General features: G+C 46.2%; 1 protein-coding gene across 1 annotated transcript; it reads right to left on the bottom strand.

Annotated features, from left to right (window-relative positions):
• Positions 1–22: 22 nt before the first annotated feature.
• Positions 23–10,446, bottom strand: LOC121568432 (protocadherin Fat 4-like). Its single transcript, XM_045220928.1, has 10 exons — positions 10,201–10,446; positions 8,763–9,015; positions 7,919–8,266; positions 5,112–5,539; positions 4,106–4,378; positions 2,081–2,350; positions 1,439–1,613; positions 876–1,056; positions 511–761; positions 23–306 (listed from the first exon to the last, which is right to left on the bottom strand). Exons 1-10 carry the CDS (start codon positions 10,252–10,254, stop codon positions 23–25), a joined length of 2,517 nt encoding a protein of 838 aa, XP_045076863.1. The 5' UTR covers positions 10,255–10,446.
• Between the last annotated feature and the right edge of the window lie 13,487 nt (positions 10,447–23,933).

Genomic DNA, 23,933 nt, shown 5'->3' with positions numbered 1-23,933 from the left:
CAGTTAAAGAGTAACCCCCCTTTTATACACCCCTTCCCCACAACTCCAAAAGTAGACAAATAAAGATGAGAACGTTGAACCTGATGGTAACAGTTGTTGTGTCAAATTTAGGGTTGTCTGCCCAGTCTTCCACTTGCACGTTAATAGTGATGTCGTTTGTCACTGTGAGGGCACCAGAGGTGAAAATGGTTCCCCTGTGTGGGCTGATTAAGAACTGGCCAGTGTTCTGCCCGTATAAGAAGAAGTGGAGCTGTGCATTCATCCCTGAGTCACCATCCACTGCTCTCACCACACACACAACAGACCCTGCAGAACACGGGCACAAACAGCATTAAAACAAATCATAAACACATTGTACACCTATCATAATCGCATTAATAACCACTATTAAATTGTCAAAAACTCCTCGACGAACATGGCAGTAAAGGGCATTTGTAATAATATGTATTACTTAGTTCTTCTTGTTTATCTATGATATCTAAAATGGCTGCTGTTACTAAAACCCCTCACCTGGAGCAGTTCCAGCAGGCATGTTAGCCACATAGGGGCTGTGGAGGAACTGAGGCCAGTGGTCGTTGACGTCCGCAACCAGGACAGACACCTGTACTGAGCTGGACAGAGGCTGTGTGGGGTGTGTGTCCCTGGCCACCACAGTCAGTCTGTAGATTGCCACCGCCTCCCTGTCCAGCACGCCAGTGGTCAAAAGCTCCCCAGACGTGTCCTCAATAGAGAAGGGTCCATCAACACTCTCGATGGAATACCTGGAATACAGTTAACCATCAAATTACAGCACAGAATCAAAAATAATATTACAGCAAAAGATCTGACCATATATTAATTCTCAACTCCAGTGATGGGGACCCACAGAACTGTACCTTATTTGTCCATTGACACCATCATCCGCGTCATAGGCAGTGACCATGGCAAACACTGTGCCTGCAGGGCTATCCTCAGAGACAATGGTGGTGTAGACCTCCTCACTAAACACTGGCCGGTTGTCATTCATATCGTCCACTACAACATGGACTGTCACAGTCCCTGTCAGAGGCAGCAGGCCTGGAGAGACAAAACAACACAACAATATCAACATCAACAAAAAGTGACTTAAAGCCTGCAGGTATTATTCTTTATTACTTGCTATAAGCATGTATGAGCTTTTATGAAGCCTTTATTATAAGCTTTTCATTTGTGATGTCTCGACAAACATAAAATAACATCTTATACCAGATTCATTACTGCTCAGAGAGAGCTTAGCTACATCTTACATCACACACAAATCACTGCATTCGGGATTCACGATGTGATATACAGTATACAAATTAGGGACAGCTCTCATGTGAATACATTATACTTGTAAAGCAGAAAAAAATAAAAATCTGATATTTCTTAAAGGAAAAACAACGTGTTTTTGTCATACGGAAGCAGAGATCCTGATTACCTGAGTCGACAGCCATGATGTCTAACGTGTAGAGTGATGTCACCTCCCTGTCCAGGCTCTGTAGCATGTGAAAGGTGCCGTTTGGAGACAGAGAGAAGAGACCCTCCCCGTCTCCTCTACCTATGAAGTACCTCAGCTGGCTGTTCACCCCTAGATCCTCATCCCTAGCTGATACCTGGTCACAATTGGGGGGTGTAAGATTTTACTGAAAGACAACAGGTATAATGTATTCCTAATGTATTGCTTGTATTGTAATCAACTCATGATACTACTGTATGTTATGTCATACTGTATGTCATGTGGCAATTGTTTAACAGACTCAAAATAGCTAATAATAACTCAATCATCATTATGAGATTACACTAAATGACAAATCTTACAATGCATTATGGCCGCATTAAAATTATGTTATTGTGACATACATATCAAGGAGCTGGCCAATGCATGAAATATTTGATTCTGGGTTCTGAGATTACATCAACCGCAACATCATCTGTTTGTCATATGAAGATGGAGGGTACTTCAGTCATATTAATCCAGGTCCTAACCAGGTTGTTATTATAAAGGATCACTTGTTCGTAATGACTTACCTAACTAAATAAGGGTTTAATAATAAACCAATAACCCTACCACAGCAGTTACCTGGTGGGAGAGCTGAGACGGGTCTCCGCCGTTCTCCAACACATGAAGCGTCAGTGTGTCTGGAGAGAACAGCGGGCTGCAGTCATTGACATCCAGGACAGTGATGTTGACCACAGCAGTGGCTGACCTGGGCATGCTGCCCTGGTCCATGGCTGTGACGGCCAGCAGGTGAAAGGAGGCTCTCTCTCTGTCCAGCCTGTCTATCAGGGAGACGACACCTCGGACTGAGTCCACCAGGAACTGACTCCCCTGAGACAGCTGGTAGCGCACCTGTCCATTTAGAGTTCAGAGTTCTTATGTTTACAAAAACATAAAATGTGTCTTCCCAGACAGACATTTCAGAACATTAAAAACAAAAACAAATACAATACATGACCAGAAGTATGTGGACACCTGCTCTCGTCGAACATCTCACTCCAAAATCATGGGCATTAATATGGAGTTGGTCCCCCCTTTTCTGCTATAACAGCCTCCACTCTTCTGGGAAGGCTTTTCACTAGATGCTGGAACATTGCTGTGGAGACTTGCTTCCATTCAGCCACAAGAGCATTATTGAGGTTGGGCACTGATGTTGGGCGATTAGGCCTGGCTCGCAGTCGGCGTTCCAATTCATCCCAAAGGTGTTCGATGTGGTTGAGGTCAGGGCTCTGTGCAGGCCAGTCAAGTTCTTCCACACCGATCTCGACAAACCATTTCTGTATGGACCTCACTTTGTGCACGGGGGCATTGTCATGCTGAAACAGGAAAGAGCCTTCCCCAAACTGTTAACACAAAGTTGGAAGCACAGAATAGTCTAGAATGTCATTGTATGCTGTAGCGTTAAGATTTCCCTTCACTGGAACTAAGGGGTCAAGCCCGAACCATGAAAAACAATCCGCCAAACCCAGATTCGTCCGTCGGACTGCCAGATGGTGAAGCGTGATTCATCACTCCAGAGAATGCATTTCCACTACTCCAGGGTCTAATGGCGGCGAGCTTTACACCACTCCAGCCGACGCTTGGCATTGCGCATGGTGATCTTAGGCTTGTGTGCGGCTGCTCGGCCATGGAAACCCATTTCATGAAGCTCCCGACCAACAGTTCTTGTGCTGACGTTGCTTCCAGAGGCAGTTTGGAACAGACGATTTTCAGCACTCGGTGGTCCCGTTCTGTGAGCTTGTGTGGCCTACCACTTCGCGGCTGAGATGTTGTTGCTCCTAGATGTTTCCACTTGCCAATAGCAGCACTTACAGTTCACCGGGGCAGCTCTAGCAGGGCAGAAATTTGACAAACTGACTTGTTGAAAAACATGGCATCCTATGACAGTGCAACGTCGATAGTCACGGAGCTCATCAGTGAGGCCATTTCTTAATTTTTTAATTTTTTCTCCCAAATTTTGTGATTACGATCTTGTCTCATCGCTGCAACTCCTCAATGGGCTCGGGAGAGGCGAAGGTCGAGTCATGCATCCTCTGAAACATGACCCGACAAGCCGCGCTTCTTAACACCCGCTCACTTAACCTGGAAGCCAGCTGCACCAATGTGTCGGAGGAAACGCTGTTCAACTGACGACCGAAGTCAGCCTGCAGGTGCCTGACCCGCCACAAAGAGTCGCTAGAGCGCGATGAGCCAAATAAAGCCCCCACGGCCAAACCCTCCCGTAACCCGGACGACGCTGGGCCAATTGTGCACCACCCTATGGGACTCCTGGATCGAACCCCAGGCTGTAGTGACCCCGCAACACTGCGATGCAGTGCCTTAGACCGCTGCGCCACTCGGGAGGCCTCAGTGAGGCCATTCTACTGCCAATGTTTGTCTATGGAGATTGCATGGCTGCGTGCTTGATTTTATACACCTGTCAGCAACGGGTGTGGCTGAAATAGCCTAATCCACTATTTTGAAGGGGTGTCCACATACTTTTGGATATATAGTGTACATTAAATGTAATCCTAATGTCTCTTGTCTGACCCCGGGACATCTTATTACTGCACCTGTCCATTAGACCAATAAAAAGAATTCTGACCCTGGGACAGCTCATTATTGCACCTGTCCATTAGACCCATTGTCTTTCTTCTGACCCTGGGACAGCTCATAGTACCACACCTGTCCGTTAAAGCCAATGTCCCCATCCAGAGCACGGAGCTGCAACAGGCTGGTTCCTCTGGGGGTGTCCTCTCTGACTGCCAGGCTGTAGTAGTTGTGTGTGAACTCTGGGTTGTGATCGTTGACGTCCTCTACATGCACTGTGAGGTCCATAGAGGAGGCCAGCGGAGGAGTGCCTCTGTCTGTGGCTGTCACAGTGACAGTCAGCGTATCCAACTGAATTTACATGACATTTACATTTCAGTCATTTAACAGATCATTAAGTTAAAGAGGAAGTTGAGTATTTTACTTATTTAATGTTAGATGGTTCCTCACCCTGAGAGCTGGTTTTCTTTAAACAGCCAGTTTAAACTTCAGCTAACTTTAGCTAGCTAAAAATATGTGGGAGTGATAGGGGAATGGGGCACACAGGAGACGAAATCACCTTTAAGTAACATCAAAGTAATTTAGTTGATTTTAGTAGATTTCAGTGCCTTCCCCTATCACTTCCATTGATTTTTAGCTAGTGATCGCTAAAGTTAGCTGAAGTTTGTAATGGCTTTTTAAAGAAAACCGAACCATGGATTAGAGTTTCTCCTGATCCATAAACTATTTTCAGGGTGAGGAACCATCAAAATTATAATATCCCCTTTAATTTCAAAGTAAGTTAAGTTTATTAGCAGATATTCTTATACCAAGTGCATTCAACTAGAACAGGTACCGGGGTCTGGACTAGTGGTAGTGTACTATGCATGGCAGTGGGGGTTTGATCCCCGGGTCTGCCACTTGTATGTCCTCTATCTATCTCAGATGTATCACATCCCTATCCCAATAAATATAAAAAGAAGAGAAAAAAACTAAAACTTAAGTAGGTAACACTAACACATAATGATAATTGAAAGTAAAACCATGCCACTGTCATTAAAATCTGTGTTAGAAAGGGTAAAATGTTAAAGTACAGTCAATTTACCTGCTCTCTGTCCAGAGGCTGCTGCAGGTACAGACTACCACTAGTACGGTTGATACTGAACACACTGACTGACGTGTTCTCCAGAGTGTAGACGACGTCCCCGTTGGATCCTGAGTCCACATCCACTGCCTGTATCACCATGACAACAGTCTGGAGAGCAGTGTCTTCTGGGATGGTGACACTACGGGCTGACGTAAAAGACGGCACGTTGTCGTTTATATCGTCTACATTGACGACAACACGGGCTGTGGCAGTGAGGCGTCTAGAAATGGACAGAGCACGATCGGTAGCCTGGACTGTCAGATGGTAGTCTGAGCTGCTCTCTCTGTCTAACACTATGTTTAGGCAGAGAGCTCCGTCTGGGTTGATCGAGAATGTAGTGTCGCCATCTCCGGTTGTTACTTCTATGTTCACCTCTCCGTTCATACCTGACGGACAACATCAAGGAGGATTATTCAATACAAAGGATAGGGTCTCTGAAAGATATATAATCTATGATATCATGTAGTCTACCAATAAAATGGACAGATGGATAACTATCGTATTTTGAATACAAATGTGCCAGACAATCATAGTCTAAAGGCAGATCACACACTACATACAGTGCATTCGGAAAGTATTCAGACCCCTTGACTTTTTCCACATTTTGTTACGTTACAGCCTTATTCTAAAATGTATTAAATCGATTTTTTTCCTCATCAATCTACATTTACATTTTAGTCATTTAGCAGACGCTCTTATCCAGAGCGACTTACAGTTAGTGAATACATATTTTTTTATACTGGCCCCCCGTGGGAAACGAACCCACAACCCTGGCGTTGCAAACGCCATGCTCTATCAACTGAGCTACATCCCTGCCGGCCATTCCCTCCCCTACCCTGGACGACGCTGGGCCAATTGTGCGCCGCCCATGAGTCTCCCGGTCGCGGCCGGCTGCGACAGAGCCTGGATTCGAACCAGGATCTCTAGTGGCACAGTTAGCACTGCGATGCAGTGCCTTAGACCACTGCGCCACTCAGGAGTCTACACACATTACTCCATAATGACAAAGCAAAAACTGTTTTTTGAAATGTTTGTAAATGTATTAAAAATAAACTGAAATATCACATTTACATAAGTATTCAGAGCCTTTACTCAGTACTTTGTTGAAGCACCTTTGGCAGTGATTACAGCCTCGAGTCTTCTTGGGTATGACGCTACAAGCTTGGCACACCTGTATTTGGGGAGTTTCTCCCATTCTTCTCTGCAGATCCTTTCAAGCTCTGTCAGGTTGGATGGGGAGCGTCGCTGCACAGCTATGGTTTGTCGAGATCGGTGTGGAAGAACTTGACATGCCTGCATAGAGCCCTGACCTCATCCCCATCGAACACCTTTGGGATGAATTGGAACACCGACTGTGAGCCAGGCCTAATCGCCCAACATCAGTGTCCGACCTCACTAATGCTCTTGTGGCTGAATGGAAGCAAGTCCCCGCAGCAATGTTCCAACATCTAGTGGAAAGCCTTCCAAGAAGAGTGGAGGCCATTATAGCAGCAAAGGGGGGACCAACTCCATATTAATGGCCTTGATTTTGGAATGAGATGTTCGACAAGCAGGAGTCCACATACTTTTGATCATGTAGTGTACCTGTTGGTATACGGGTCTCACCTGCACTGCAGCTGTGACAAAGCCTGGCTGGACAACTGGGTCACGGGACAGAGACATGTCCAGGTCATTTTATGGAATGACGGGGAACCGGAGATGACATGTAAACAATAAAATGGCTTCCCCAGGTACTTGGAGACCAACTGTTCCCTGGACGTGGGCTTTGTCCTGTTCCTCTGCTTCTCCCTGGGCCTGCTCCTCTTCATGCTGGCGGTGCTGTTCCATCAGCTGGCCTTCTGCCACATCCTCCGTGGCTAGCTGGAGTGGCGACCCTAGGGGGTGCTACTGCTACGATGGCGTTGCGTTGGGAGAGACAAGCGCTGGGTAATGGAGCAGCTGCTGCCGGGCCTGGCGCAGAGGGGGCCTCCCTTCCTGCATCTGTCTGCGGCACCCGCCACACCCTGTGTGTGGTGAGTCGTCACTACCTGCGCAGTAACTGGTGTTCCCTGGAGCTGCGACTGGCCACCCTCTGTCAGCTGGTAGAGCACAGCAGACAGTCTTCCTGGAGGACATCCCACTTTGCCAGCTGTCTGCCTACCACCGGCTGACCAGACTGGTCAAGACCAGGACCTACCTGAACTGGCCCCAGGACCCAGGCCTGCAGCGATAGAACACACCCATATACCGATAGAACACACCCATATACAGTGATAGAACACACCCATATACCGATGCACTACCTGTAGGCTTATTGTATCATAACAGGGGTATTTAGAATTGACAGACATGTTGCTTTTTACGTTCTGTTCAGTATTACCTGTATCTAGTACCTGTATCTAGTACCTGTATCTAACCAACATTTGGTGTATACAGTATAATAATGTATTTTTTAAATGTTTTGTGTTTTTTTTTTTCTCTCTCACTCAAGAGATAGTTGTTTTATTAGTCATTTGCAATGAGCTCAACTACTGTTGAAATGATCATAGATCCGTGATTAAATGTCCAGGTTAATAATAATAATAATAGTGATTTTCATTTATACAGTAGCGCCTGTTTTCAGCAGACAAGCCTTGATGTGGCTTTGATCATGTGACGGGGCTGACTAGTAAATAGGATTGAAACTGGTAGTGCCTTGTCCGTTTGATACCTAATGAACACGACCCTGGTCTATACAGCACATGTCTGTGTCAGGTGGTATGTTAAACATGTTGTTCCACACTCACCGTCGTCCGCATCGGAGACATTGAGAGAGAGGAAGCAGGCTCCAACAAGGCTGTCCTCTGGTACAGAGACAGAGTAAGAGTCCAGTCTGAACACTGGAAGGTTATCGTTGACATCCAGCACGTTAAAATAGACCCTGACTCTGCTGGCCCCTATGTCCCCATGCTTCACTACCACTGTCAGGATGTAGAGTCTCTGGGTTTCGTAGTCCAGGGAGCGTGACAGCAGAAAGTCACCAGAGAGAGGGCTGAGCAGGAACAGACCCTCCCCATCGTCCTCCAACACAGAGAAGATGGTGTTCGTCAACCCTTTGCTGTGCTCTCCTGCTTCCACGTTCCCCACTATCGTTCCTGTCAATACATGGAATAAGACAGTACACTCAGGATGAAATTCTCTGATGGGTCTGATGGTTTGGTAACTTACTATTACCAATGCTGGTTCCAATGGCTCAGTGGGGTTAAAGTATGGTGCTGGCAACACCAGTGTTGTGCATTCATTCCCCACATGGGCCACGCACTCATAATTGGCAATGTGTCATCATCACCATTCTCCAACATGAGGGAGGTGGAGCACACCAGGAGGTATTTAATCCTCTAACTGAAATAGGCGGGGGAGTTGGTGGAATTTCAATTAAAGCCTTGAGGTTTAAAACATTAAAAGAAATACTGAGCATTAACATTTGTCAATAACTTCCTAAGCCGAGCAGTCAGTAACAGTCAGCCTGAAGACTTCGTAACTGAGGCATGTGACTCTGGATTAAAGAACAAACACAAACATGTATGAACAACCTTTAAATTATCTGCATTTAAATATCTGAGAGAAGGAAAGAGGTAAACACTGCTCTACCTGGTTGTGTGTCCTCTCTCACTTGAAAAGAATAGACAGGTCTGGAGAAGGACAGTGGTGTGAGGCGTCTGTGTGGAGAATGTGTAGCGCCTGGTTTGTTGTTGCCAAGCCAATGAGATCTCTGGTACCAGGAGGACAGAGGGTGCCGCTCCACCAAGGTCATATTGGACCACTTGTCTTGGTTGCTGGCAGCTTGGCTAGCATCGGCCATATTGGAAAATGGCATTCCATAGAAAAATATGTAGTTGACAACCTGTTAAAACAGACAAAGCACACCCCGATGAAGGCATTAGAGCGGAAATGTTCGTGGCAATCCAATAAAGTTCATTGCAAACGGAGTGTGACTTTCCTTTATAAAAATGTAAAAAAAATCATACATATAATTAAATGAATGTCCAAATATGTGTGGTTCAGTATTTTATATAGAAGCAATAGAATAACTACTCCAGTGTGGATACCTGTATATAATTAATGTTGATATTGAGTAACATTTTGAAGGACAAAACATCTATGGTAAACTGAAACCTACATCAACCGGAACAGAAGCTTCTTAGTCCCTCAGTCCAACACAAAGAGGAGAAAACAACCTTTGTGGCAGACCTTTTCTGAAGGCAGTAACATTATACTTTGAATAGGAGGCGCTGGACTTTAGCCGCTCCACTTTTTTCTCTATTTCTTTTTCACAGTACCAGAGACCAGTCTTGAATATGTTTAATTCTTCTCCTCCCCTGGGATCCTGCCTTTGACAGTCCCTATAATGCCAACTTGTTCTGCTACTTCTGACCGAGTGAGAGGACTCTATAACCGTTTCTGTCTGCTGCTTTCTCCGTTTTTCAATTGGAAAACTTTTCTGTTTGAACAGGAGTTCATAGCCGTTTTTATCTCAATATCAAATCATTTCTGGGTAACAATTAAGTACCTTACTGTGATCGTTTTCAATTCAAATGGTCAAAAATAATGTGGAAATATATATATATATATATATATATATATATATATATATATATATATATATATATATATATAAAGCACAGGAAAATTGCATTTTTGACAGCTGTCATTGAATATGAATGACTCAAAATTGTAATTGTTTTTTTTCCTCATGAGAATTATGCATACATTGAAGAATAAAAAGACAAAACAATTGAAAAATGTTGGTAGCTATAATTTCATTTGCATTGAAAAGGCAGCACAGAACTAACCGTGGTGGACTATTGGGCACTGACTGGAATTTGGAAGTCACTCCAAAGGTACATTGGACTACAACTAGGCAATACAAGACTAGACATTTCGGGACTTCAGGTGAAGAATAGAGATATTATGAAAGCAGGTTGAATAAAAAAGAAGATTTGATCTCTAATCAAAAAAGGAGAATGCTAAACATGGTCTATGGATCTCCTAAAGTCTTGACTGATTGTCGTAATTCGAGGAAACTTACCATTAGATAAAAAAGAAACGTTTTGCATTTGATCCATGATCCAGCAGTGTCCATTTTCGTGATCAAAGACACAGTATGAACCACCCGAGCGCAAAGTTACCTCTCCATTGGTGTTTTCACTCAAGTGATGATGAAGTGAGAGAACCGCATGCATTTAGATCACGTAAATGTGTCCTGGGGGGGTACTGTCCGTGCTGGCTGCATTCATGTAGACTAGTCAAATAGTTTGTCGCAGCACAGGCAAGGGGAAACTTATTGTAGCCTATCGCGGGTGAAACTAGCTAATAATGAGCCGAACGAGCTACTGTCGCCTACGATTGAACGTCTGTCTGACTTAAGCAACACATGATTAATGTCTGCGTGACACTTGTCTTAAAACATAGAATTGAGCTATATTGTTAATCTGCAGGCTATTATAATACCATAAGCCTCTCAACTGCGGGAGGTCTACTCTACTCATACCATTTTGATTAGATTCCGCTATGTAAACACCATGGCAATTATGCACACACTTACAAAAAAAGATTGCAGTTTTGAAACTGCAATAAAAGTGCAGTAACTGCAGTCGACTGTGGTATTTTGGACGCAGTAATTGCAGAATAACTGCAGCGGAGGACAAATCATATCAAATTGTATTCATCAGCAAAAGTACTGCAGTAAAAAAAAGGTGTTATTTTGGACGCAGTATTTGTAGTGTACTGCAGTTATACTGCAATCTTTTTTCGTAAGGGCTCCGATAGTAATTACACTGAGTGTACAAAACATTAGGAACACCTGCTCTTTCCATGACATAGTCATGACCAGGTGAATCCAGGTGAAAGATGTCACAGTTGCGACCATGATATATTGGCCTATGACCGAGACAATAAGAAGACACAGTGTCAGAATAAATTCAACCACGCCTTTGTTTCATCACAAAACCGGAGAGCAACCTCTGTTCGGTGAAGTCCACAAAGTATATTGCATATAATGAAAACAGTTAATTGAAATCAGTTCATTAGGCCCTAATCTATGATTTTACATGACTGGACAGGGGCGCAGCCTTGAGTGGGCTTGGGAGGGCATAGGCCCACCCACTGGGGAGCCAGGCCCATCCAATCAGAATTCGTTTTTCCCCACACAAGGGCTTTATTACAGACAGCAGTAGTCCTCAGTTTCATCAGCTGTCTAGATGGCTGGTCTCAGACGATCCCGTAGGTGAAGAAGCCAGATGTGGAGGTCCTGGGCTGGCGTGGTTGCACAAGATATGCGGTTGTGAGGCCGGTTGGACGTACTGCCAAATTCTCTAAAACGACGTTGGAGGCGGCTTATTGTAGAGAAATGAACATTCAATTCTCTGGCAACAGCTCTGGTGGACATTCCTGCAGTCAGCATGCCAATTGCAAGCTCCCTCAACTTGAGACATCTGTGGCATTGTGTTGTGTGACAAAACTGCACATTTTAGAGTGGCCTTTTCTTGTCCCCAGCACAAGGTGCACCTGTGTAATAATCATACTGTTTAATCAGCTTCTTGATATGCCACACCTGTCAGGTGGATGGATTATCTTGGCAAAGGAGAAATGCTCTCTAACAGGGATGTAAACAAATGTGTGCACACAATTTGAGAGAAATATGCTTTTTGTGCGTATGGAACATTTCTGGGATCTTTTATTTCAGCTCATGAAACATGGGACCAACACTTTACGTGTTGCCTTAATATTTTTGTTCAGTATAGAAACACATGTTGACTCACCCTACTTGTAGAGAAACGCCAATGCCATCCTCCTCTCTTTCATGTTGACGAAACAGTCTATGACTCTGTCATACAGTACACACTTTTATTTTTTGTTGTCCTAGGCTACCTGGCTAGTTAACATTAGCCTTCTACATCTAGCTAGCTACATATTTAATTTCCATCCTCTCAGTCCAGGGGCACAATTTATGAATTTATGGTTGGATCAGAATCACCGTTATAATCACTGGCCAGTACGGAGAATTAAGTAAAACCACAAGTCCAAATCCCTATCTCCATCCAAGACTAATTTAGGAAAGGGCCAATTTTAGCTAGCTAGCTAGCCACCGGAGGACAAATCAAATCAAATTGTATATGTCACATGCGCCGAATACAACAGGTGTAGACCATACCGTGTGTTACGTCTACTCCCGCTCCCCCTCTCCGGCGCTCGACGTGAGACTCACCTGGACTCCATCACTTCACTGATTACTTCCCCTATATCTGTCACTCCCTTACGTTCATTAAACAGGCAGTATTGATTATGTGTTTCATGTCCAGACGCTACTCTTGGTTTGTATCGTTCCATGTTCATTGTTTTATTAAACTTACCACCTGCTTCGACTGCGATTGGATACCCAATTTGTTTATTTTATGGTTCGCACAAAATATAATTGAGCATGTCAAGTTATGGTCAAATACTGTATGGAAAATGATATTTACCATCTATAATCCTGTTATTCAGCACTTCAAAAATACAGTTTTTAAATGTGTATCTTGTATTTTTTGCTATTGGATTAAATATGAGTCAAAAGGACTAAACGCCTATTATTATCTGATGTATTGGTGACTAAACTAAATGTTCTCATGGTATAACTTTGATTTTGCATGAATGACTCAGGAGTGAAAGATGTGTTCAACTCCAATGAATACACAATCAAAGGTTCTGAACATAAGACAGGGAGGGAGTATTACAAGTGCTATCAGTTTAGAGTTTTGTACTTAGATTTGAAAATATACTGCTTACATCAGAAAAATGTGCCAAAGTGATTGAAAATTGTAAACATCTGTATCCTGAAACTGTTTTCCAATAAAAGCTATTTACTGTATGTACTGACAGAGGGGCTTTTTAAATGTTGTCTCTGTAATGTACCTTATAATATAGGAGACCTCCTTCGCTTGTGTAGATGGACGTCATAAGGATGGGCTCCTACATGTGCTCATCGATGTTGCCCTCCAGTGGAGTACACACCTGAAACTCCTAGGACACACACACAAACAAATGTATACCAATGTAGCTCTCCAGAAGCAGGGTAAGAGAATGTAGTTAGTAACAAGGGCCCAACGACTCTCAGAGTAGGAGGATCAGATCACCTCTGTCCTTATAATATGGTTAATTATGATCTTACCTTCTGCAAATTCTTAGTCTGAATTTTTCTCTTGGGTCAAAGTAAATTGTTATCTTGGGATCTAGGCTACTTGTATCAGCTGGTATATATGAGCTTCTACACATGCTCAGTGAAGTTGCAAGCCCTCCAGTGGCCACCAACACTCTCCTCCAGCCTGGTACTGTAAATCCTAGACTGACCGGCATACAGACAGACATACTGGCAGACTGGTCAACAGAATAAAATGCAAATGTTGTAGCTAATGGTGTAATTACCTTGACATGCTTTTCAGATAGTGGCTAGACAGAAGCCACAATGTTCTTTATTCCAAATGGAAAAGTAAAATAAATAGAAACTAATCAAGCTAATTTATACAGTAAAACGGTTTGCTAGCCAGTTAGCAGAACACACTGATGCCTCACCATAGCCAGCTATCTAACATAGCTAGCTAGCTACATATAAGGAATCAAATTGAGTACCACAGGTTGAGTCAAAATACCCATAAAACCTAGCGGTAAAACCCGGAAATGGTTCCAATCGTTTTTTCACCATTCATTTTTTCACCATTCAATAGACTTTAGTGAACAGCACACTCAAATTCACGAGTCAAACGCCCGGAGGCGAGAAAGTCCGCACACAGGCGAAAACCAAAAGGCGCACAAAACTGTGCGTAAATAACCTCCTAAACACAGAGGAGGAAAATATGAAATGCACAAGGCAAACAGTAGCGCACAAAACACGACAGCGAAACAATAACACACAAACACAGACACACACAACGAGAACTAAATAGAACACTAACGAGGACTAACTAGACACAGGTGTACAACATCAAGACCAAACCAAACGAACATGAAACATAGATCAGTGGCAGCTAGTACTCCGGAGACGACGACCGCCGAAGCCTGCCCGAACCAGGAGGAGGAGCAGCCTCGGCCGAAACCGTGACAGTACCCCCCCCTTGACGCGCGGCTCCAGCCGTGCGCCGACCCCGGCCTCGGGGACGACCAGGAGGACGCGGAGCAGGGCGCGCGGGATGGTCCCGGTGGAACTCCGACAGGAGAGATGGGTCTAGGATGTCCCTCCGCGGCACCCAGCACCGCTCCTCCGGGGCGTACCCCTCCCACTCCACGAGATACTGGAGACCCCCCATCCGGCGTCTGGAGTCCAAGATGGACCGAATGGTGTACGCCGGAGCCCCCTCGATATCCAATGGGGGCGGAGGAGTCTCTCCTATCTCATTGTCCTGGAGTGGACCAGCTACCACTGGCCTGAGAAGAGACACATGGAACGAGGGGTTAATATTCTTATATTCAACAGGTAGATGTAACCTATAACACACCTCGTTCAATCTTCTCAGGACTTTAAAGGTCCCCACAAACCGCCGACCCAGCTTCCGGCAGGGCAGGCGGAGGGGCAGGTTTCTGGTAGAGAGCCAGACTCGATCTCCGGGTGCGTACACAGGCCCCTCACTGCGGTGGAGATCGGCGCTCGCCTTGTGACGAAGGACGGCCCGCTGCAGGTGGACGTGGGCAGCGTTCCACGTCTCTTCCGAGCGCCTCATCCAATCATCCACCGCAGGGGCCTCGATCTGGCTCTGCTGCCACGGTGCCAGAACCGGCTGGTAACCTAATACACATTGAAAAGGGGTTAGGTTAGTAGAGGAGTGGCGGAGAGAGTTCTGGGCCATCTCGGCCCAGGGAATGTAACGCGCCCACTCCTCAGGCCGGTCCTGGCAATACGACCTCAGAAACCTACCCACATCCTGGTTGACACGTTCCACCTGCCCGTTACTCTCCGGGTGGTACCCCGAGGTAAGGCTAACCGAGACCCCCAAACGCTCCATAAACGCTCTCCACACACGGGAGGTAAACTGGGGGCCTCGATCAGACACTATATCCTCGGGGACCCCGTAATGCCGGAAGACGTGGGTAAATAGGGCCTCAGCGGTCTGTAGGGCAGTAGGAAGACCCGACATAGGGAGAAGACGACAGGCCTTAGAGAACCGGTCCACAACGACCAGGATGGTGGTATTCCCCTGAGAGAGGGGAAGGTCTGTTACAAAATCCACCGAGAGGTGGGACCATGGTCGTTGTGGAACGGGTAGGGGCTGTAACTTACCCCTGGGCAGATGTCGGGGTGCCTTACACTGGGCGCACACCGAGCAGGAGGAGACGTAAACCCTCACATCCCTAGCCAAAGTAGGCCACCAGTATTTAGTGCTAAGGCAATGCACTGTCCGGCCAATACCCGGATGTCCTGAGGAGGGTGACGTGTGAGCCCAGTAGATGAGTCGATCCCGAATCTCGAGCGGAACGTACCTCCGACCCTCAGGACATTGTGGAGGGCTGGGGTCGGTACGCAACGCTCGCTCGATCTCGGCATCGACCTCCCACACCACCGGTGCCACAAGGCAAGAATCCGGTAGTATGGGAGTAGGCTCAACGGACCTCTCCTCTGTGTCATACCGCCGGGACAGTGCATCTGCCTTGCCATTCTGGGACCCAGGGATGTACGTGATTTTAAATACGAACCTGGTGAGAAACATACTCCATCGAGCCTGGCGAGGGTTCAGTCTCCTCGCTGCCCGGATGTACTCCAGGTTCCGATGGTCAGTCAAAATGAGGAAAGGGTGTTGAGCCCCCTCAAGCCAATGCCTCCACACCTTAAGGGCCTGAACTACAGCTAACAGCTCCCTGTCCCCAACGTCATAGTTACGCTCCGCCGGGCTGAGCTTTTTGGAGTAAAAAGCACAGGGGCGGAGTTTAGGTGGCGAGCCGGACCGTTGAGAGAGCACGGCCCCTATACCAGCCTCAGACGCGTCCACCTCAACCTGAAAGGGAATTGTGGGATCCGGATGCGCCAGCACCGGAGCCGACGTAAACAGGTCCTTCAGTCTCCCAAAGGCCCTGTCCGCATCAGCTGACCACTGCAGGCGCACCGGACCCCCCTTTCAGAAGGGACGTGATGGGAGCTGCCACCTGTCCAAAACCCCCGGATAAACCTCCGGTAGTAATTCGTAAAGCCCAAGAACTGCTGCACCTCTTTTACAGTGGTTGGAGTTTGCCAATTACGCACAGCGGACACACGATCCACCTCCATACTCACCCCTGACGCGGACAACCGATAACCCAAAAAGGAGACCGATTCCTGGAAAAACAGACATTTCTCTGCCTTGACATATAGGTCGTGCTCCAACAGCCTCCTCAATACACGTCGCACCAGGGTTACATGCTCGGCTCGGGTAGACGAGTACACCAGAATATCATCAATGTACACGACCACCCCTTGCCCCTGCATATCCCGGAAAATGTCATCTACGAAGGATTGAAAGACTGATGGAGCATTCATCAACCCATATGGCATGACAAGATATTCGAAATGACCTGACGTGGTACTAAACGCTGTTTTCCATTCATCGCCCTCCCTAATGCGCACCAAGTTATACGCGCTCCTGAGATCCAATTTTGTGAAAACCGCGCCCCCATGCAATGACTCCGTCATGGTCGCAATCAGAGGGGAGTGGATAACTGTATTTCACAGTAATCTGATTGAGACCACGGTAATCAATGCACGGGCGCAACCCTCCATCTTTCTTTTCACAAAAAGAAACTCGAAGAGGCGGGGGAAGTGGAAGGCCGAATGTATCCCTGTCTCAAAGATTCGGCTATGTAGGTCTCCATAGCTTTTCTCTCCTCTTGAGACAAAGGATACACATGGCTCCGTGGGAGCGCTGCTCCTGCCTGGAGATCAATCGCACAATCCCCCTGTCTATGGGGAGGCAACTGCGTCGCCCTAGTTTTGCTAAACACAAGAGCTAAATCCCCATATTCAGGCGGAATGTGCAATGCGGGCACTTGGTTTGGACTTTCCACCGAAGTCGCCCCCCACGGAAACACCCAGACATCGCCCCTCACACTGAGCAGACCACCCATCGAGAGCCCTCTGTTGCCACGAAATAGCAGGGTTATGGGTGCTTAACCAGGGAATCCCCAGCACCACTGGGTACGCAGGAGAGTCGATCAGATACAGCTGTATAGTCTCTTCATGACCCCCCTGCGCACACATCCTAAGTGGCGCTGTGACTTCCCCTGATCAACCCCGACTCCAACGGACGGCTATCTAAGGCATGAACGGGAAAAGGTTTGTCAACGGGTAGGAGAGGGATCCTAACTCTAAACAAAACTTTCGATCAACAAAATTCCCAGCTGCGCCTGAATCTACTAGCGCCTTATGCTGGGAATGAGGTGCAACCTGTGGAAAACCAACAGGTATACAAAAGTGCGCAACAGAAAGCTCTGGGTAGGTGGGGCGTCTACTCACCTGGGAGGCCCCCCCAGTGCGTGGCCTGTTGTCTTCTCCCCCGGAGAACCCTCCCCAGCACCTGGCCGCAGTGTGCCCTCCACGACCGCACTTGGTGCAGGAGACAGGCCCCCTCGGGCTCCTCCTACTCCGGTCTCTAGCGCCGGCACCCCCGAGCTCCATAGGACTCGGCTCGGAGGTGCCGGAGGGCGGAATGGACGGACCCCCCTCGGGATGTCCACGGGTGGCCAGCAGGGTGTCTAAACGGATGGACATATCAACCAACTGGTCGAAAGTCAGATGGGTATCCCTGCAGGCCAACTCTCGTTGAACGTCCTCCCGGAGGCTACACCGAAAATGGTCAATGAGAGCCCGTTCATTCCACCCTGCATCTGCCGCTAGAGTCCGGTACTCCAAAGCAAACGCCTGTGCGCTCCTCCTCCCCTGTCTCAAGTGGACTAGCCGCTCCCCCGCCGCTTTGCCCTCAGGTGGATGGTCAAACACGGCCTTGAAGCGGCGGGAGAACTCGGCGTAGGAGATGGTGTTGGCGTCCATCTTCCTCCACTCAGCGTTAGCCCACTCCAACGCCTTTCCCGAGAGACAGGCGATGAGGGCGGAAACGCTCTCGTGTCCCGAGGGCACCGGGTGTACAGTGGCCAGGTAGAGCTCCACCTGCAGGAGGAACCCCTGACACCCGGCAGCTGTTCCGTCATACGCCCTCGGGAGCGAGAGCCGAATCCTCCTGGGTTCCGGACCTGGGGCTGGTGGACCGGCCGATGGGGTGGACAGGGTAGGTGGAGGTGTGGGTACCCTGCTGGCTTCCCATCGGTGCAGGGTGTTGATCACGTCCTGTAGAGCGGTCTCCAGTTGTCTTATCTGGCCCTCCTGCCAATGGATATGCTCCTCGAGCGACACAGGTGTCACAGCCGATCCTGCTGATTCCATAATGGTGTGTTATTCTGTCAGTTGGTGCTGTAGGTGGGTGTGGTGCAGGAATCAGATGCAGGACGCAGAAAGATAAGTCCAATAGACTTTAGTGAACAGCACACTCAAATTCACGAGTCAAACGCCCGGAGGCGAGAAAGTCCGCACACAGGCGAAAACCAAAAGGCGCACAAAACTGTGCGTAAATAACCTCCTAAACACAGAGGAGGAAAATATGAAATGCACAAGGCAAACAGTAGCGCACAAAACACGACAGCGAAACAATAACACACAAACACAGACACACACAACGAGATCTAAATAGAACACTAACGAGGACTAACTAGACACAGGTGTACAACATCAAGACCAAACCAAACGAACATGAAACATAGATCGGTGGCAGCTAGTACTCCGGAGACGACGACCGCCGAAGCCTGCCCGAACCAGGAGGAGGAGCAGCCTCGGCCGAAACCGTGACATCATCGACAAGTAGATATTATAGCCTTTTTAGTTTGTCATGTAAATAATTGATATTGTGTATTTATTGTGTGTGTTCTTGTTTAGCATTTTTCAAATTACCTAGTTAGCTACCTTAGCATGTTTTTATTACTCTTTTTATTTTTATTACCCTATGGCCTTTGTAGCGAACTAGCTAACCAAGGTCTCTCCGGGTTTTTACCACTACTCCGATAAACACAGGTGCATTTTATCATTTTCCGACCTCTGTAAGTGAGAGGCGTTACTAGAGTCATGTGATAAGGTAAGCCCTGTTTGCTAGCTGCTAACAAGCTATTTTGGTTAGGTCAAAGATCTGTGGTTAGCTAGGTGATTATGAAAATTAGCTAGATACCCACCGATTGTAGTTACATGTACAACGCACGTTACCTTCCTTACAAGTAAAAAGAAAACCAGCATAGGCTAGCATAATGACTGTTGTGACCATTTTATTGACAAGTCATTAGTGAGCTAGCTAGCTACTTTTTCATGTAGTGACATGCTTGCTAGCGTTCGCCCACCAGGGAAGGGATATTTAGCTAGCTAGTTAATGTTAACTCATCGTTCGTGTAGTCAGACTTGCTAGCTAACGTTAGGCCGGCACCATGGCAAGGATAATTGGTTAGTTAGCATGTCACCACTTAGAAAAGTCTGACTACACGAACGGTGAGCTAATGTTAACTAGCTAGCTAACTAAATATCACCTGGTGGGCTAGCTAGTTAGGCACCTTGGTTGGCTAGTTAGCTACATTAGCTACAGTTGGCTAGCTAGCTCAAGAAGGATTTGTGGGCTCAATGTTTTCCCCGTATAAAACACAGAAACGGTTTTGTTCCACGAGTGCATCTGTTGTACATGACTAATCAAATTACCTGTGAAGTCAGTTAGAAATGTCAGCGGGGATGGAAATTAAGCTAGTACTTTTCAGACTGGGCTAGTAGACAATGTGCCAAACTAGCCTGACACAGCCAGTGGCGATTTAGCATGTCAATCTTGGTGGGGCAAACAATAAAAAAAGCAAAGCCACTACACAACACTAAACAATACATTAATAGCACTAAAACGGTGCCCACAAACTGTTAGGGCCTACATAAAGCTGAGCTTTCTTTTCAGCACCATGGAGCAGTGTTGCCAACTCCTCAGTAAGGAAAGTAGCTATCCTAGAAGTCGCTAAATGATGTCATCGCCTAATTTGCATAATTGGCCATGTGCATGTAATTGTGATGGACGCTGTAGGAGAATAACGTTGTGGGAGAGACCAAAAAAAAATAATGAGTACAAAGCTGCGCGAGGATGTGCTTTGGGACGGGGGTGGGGCCTGCAGCACCCGCTGCTCGTTGAGAAGAGTAAGAACGATAGGTGCTTTCATGTCAGAGTCTCCAATAACACCAGAAAAAGTCGCTAGATTTGTCACTAGTCGCTTTTTTGAAAATGTGTCACTAGAGGGGTTTGAATACTCGCTAAATATAGCGACAAAGTCGCTAAGTTGGCAACACTGCCATGGAGTGAATCCTTACCACCGCTACACCTGGCTATCAGCAGAGCCTTGTCTAGCGAAACAGTTAATTCAGCCTCATTTACTGCCTTTTAAAAAAAACAGCAGATATGGCTGACTTGCTTAAACAAATGTGGTTTCTAATGACAATTGAGATGTACAAACTATAGCATAAGGGAACGATGAGTGGATAACAGGCAATCCGTAATTTCGATTAAGACACCCTCAGCAAGGAGATCTGCTGGAAGTGATGTACTCTCTCACCCTGGGGGTAAGATATCATTTAAACATCACAGAAATAAATTCCCACTGTGCCCATGATAAAATGCAATGTGAATTGTGTTGTACTACTGAATGAAACTGAGACCAGCCTTTGTGGTTGAACTTACATTAAATACATTACTTTATTTGGCTGCTTTGAGCAAAACTTGTATGTAATATAACCTATTCTGGGAGCCTAGTGTGTGTATGAACTGTGTGGAATATTTTTGGACCATTGGCTTCCCTGAAAACAGGTACTGACAGGAGGAACAATATGAGTCTGCCAGAGGTCATCACGCTGGATGGGGATGGTGATGGAGGCTTTGGTGGTCCACACAACAAAGATGTAGGTGTCCCTTCCAGTGATGTGGAGCTGACCTTGGACTAGGTGCCAGTAAGGATGGTCTTCACGGAGGTTGTAAGACCCTCCTGCTCCTGGATATATAAATCCTTCGACTTCACTGCCTCTTCAATGGTAAGGTCCCTTACACCATAGGGACACTTGACCTCCACCACTGCTGTGGTGCCAACCAGACCATCCAGTGAGTCACCCAGGATCCAAGACCCTGTGACCCAAAGCCCTGACTCCTGCACAGCCATCCCTGTAGCCATTTGAATGCTTTGATGCCCTCTTTGTTATCTGGGCCCCACTTTACAGACATCCCATCCAACGACTGTGATCTGAGGACCCTTTTTAGCAGCGACGGAGTAACGCGCTTGGCCCTAACCACAGCTCCATAATTGTTGGCCGTCAACCTCCCTCTCTTCATGGTGTGCCGGTTGGGGTTGGTGCGCTGTCCAACTGTTGCCTGCCGTATAGCCTCCTGCTGCGCCACTGACAGCGCCATGCCAGCCAGAATGCCCTTGTTTTTTTAACAATGTCCAGTACAGACAGGGATGACAGGGAGGGTAGCGGTTGTTATAGCTCAGGTTCAAGGAGTCATGCTATCGCCCTGGAGACGGTTCCTTAGCCACTGAAGATCCTCCCCTGTGGGCTCTTGAGACAGAGGGTTGTAGTCTTCGGCCGGATACAGGTCCTCCACTGACTGCACCTGGTTGGGCACGGATGGTTTACTCCACTCGCATTCCACATCCGTATGGCCGATATTGTGAGGCATTCGCATATGGTAGAGAGAATCCCCTGGTCACCTGTAGAGACCTGCCAAGAGGAAGGATGTTAACTGCCACATTCCTTTCAATTAAACTTTGAACACCTTGAAATTAATTTGTTGTAAGAAATGTGCTATATAAATAAAGTTTGATTTGATTGACATTACAGCTGTAGAATATTTAATAAACTGTAATTTTCACATGAGGACAAGTGCAGTTTTTCCATAAACATTTAATTGATAACTTGGGATTTTATCACTTGACCTATCAATCATATAATGGGAAGGATCCTATAAATCAAGACTGTGTGAATGCATGTACCACTCAGAATAAATAAGTACTGTGCCTTTGAAGATTTGTCTATGGTCATAAAACTGCAATACAGGCTGGATGTCTAAACAAAGTCAATTTTGAATGTCAAGATTCAGATTTATTTCATTAATTATCATCAATGACAACATTCTAGAACTGAGTTATCACTCATCGAAGTCTGGTATCCTGGGTATTCTGATTAAGGATTATATAATTGATTAAGTGGCTCTTTCCTTGTAGAATGTTGACAGCTATAGAACATATTGTATTGCTAAGATGCTCGAACTTAACTTAATAGCTACACTCACCGACACAGGATAAACTGTATCCCTCATGCTGGTCCTGACCAAACCAGTAAGTTGTCCCTCACTATAGCTGCACTTCTCCACATGGCCAGACTTATAGTGGTCTTCTCCCCTTTTAATGCTCTGATGCTCATCTTTGAAAAATGCCATAAGGTCAGAAATAGGCACCAAAGTCGACATACTGTACAAACAATTATCTAGGCTAAGTAAAACAAAAATATATTTTGATCTGCTGCTCCGCTAACTAGCTAGCTAAAGTGTCGTCAGCTAAGACCGAGAAAGGGGAAGTAAATTCAAGGATTGGGCACAAAGGCGAGATAGCTGCCAAAAGGTTGAAGGTACGTATCATTAGGATCATAAGAAAATCCATACGTACATTTTTAGGATCGTAAGAGAAGCCAAGCGTGAAACATGAAACGTAAACGTTAAATTAGATAATTTACACGTTCAATTCTTACTTTACATCTCTCTTTACTCCGTTACAGATCTTTTTTTATATGTACAAACTTATGTCAGTAATGTGGCATCTGCAAAGGACATGAACCGACCGTAGCTAGTCGAAGTTAGCGAGTCAATCAAGCAACTCTAGCCCAGACGTTAGAGTTGCTTTGCAGCTTCCGGTTTCATTTCCAAAATAAAAGTCTAGAGCTTGTTTCTGAACTGCATTCAATAACGATGTTATACCAGTAGATGGCGTAGTATAGGCTTGGGCCATCAGCAAATGACTTGTGTGAGAATGATAGACACAGAAGAGCCTTGTCTAGAATAACGGCCTGAGCTGCAAAATAGAAAGTAAATATGATTTAGGCTTATTCCACTATTTAAATGTGCCATGCTGTTGTGTGTTATTTAATGGCCATATAATTGCATAATTTATTTTTTGTAGCTGCGTTGGGCTCCTGTGGTGATCATGTGACTCTCAGATCCACCTCTACGCAGACGACACCATTTTGTATACATCTGGCCCTTCATTGGACACTGTGTTAACAAACCTCCAAACGAGCTTCAATGCCATACAACACTCCTTCAGTAGCCTCCAACTGCTCTTAAACACTAGTAAAACTAAATGCATGCTCTTCAATCGAACGCTGCTGGCACCCGCCCACCCGACTAGAATCACCACTCTCGACGGGTCTGACCTAGAGTATGTGGACAACTACAAATACCTAGGTGTCTGGTTAGACTGTAAACTCTCCTTCCAGACTCACATTAAGAATCTCCAATCCAAAGTTAAATCTAGAATCAGCTTCCTATTTCGCAACAAAGCCTCCTTCACTCATGCTGCCAAACATGCCCTCGTAAAACTGACTATCCTACCGATCCTTGACTTCGGCGATGTCATTTACAAAATAGCCTCCAACACTCTACTCAGCAAATTGGATGTAGTCTATCACAGTGCCATCCGTTTTGTCTCCAAAGCCCCATACAC

This window comes from Coregonus clupeaformis, chromosome 6 (genome assembly GCF_020615455.1).
Source record: "Coregonus clupeaformis isolate EN_2021a chromosome 6, ASM2061545v1, whole genome shotgun sequence".
NCBI classification, from domain to species: domain Eukaryota; kingdom Metazoa; phylum Chordata; class Actinopteri; order Salmoniformes; family Salmonidae; genus Coregonus; species Coregonus clupeaformis.
This window is presented reverse-complemented; position numbering and strand designations above follow the sequence as displayed.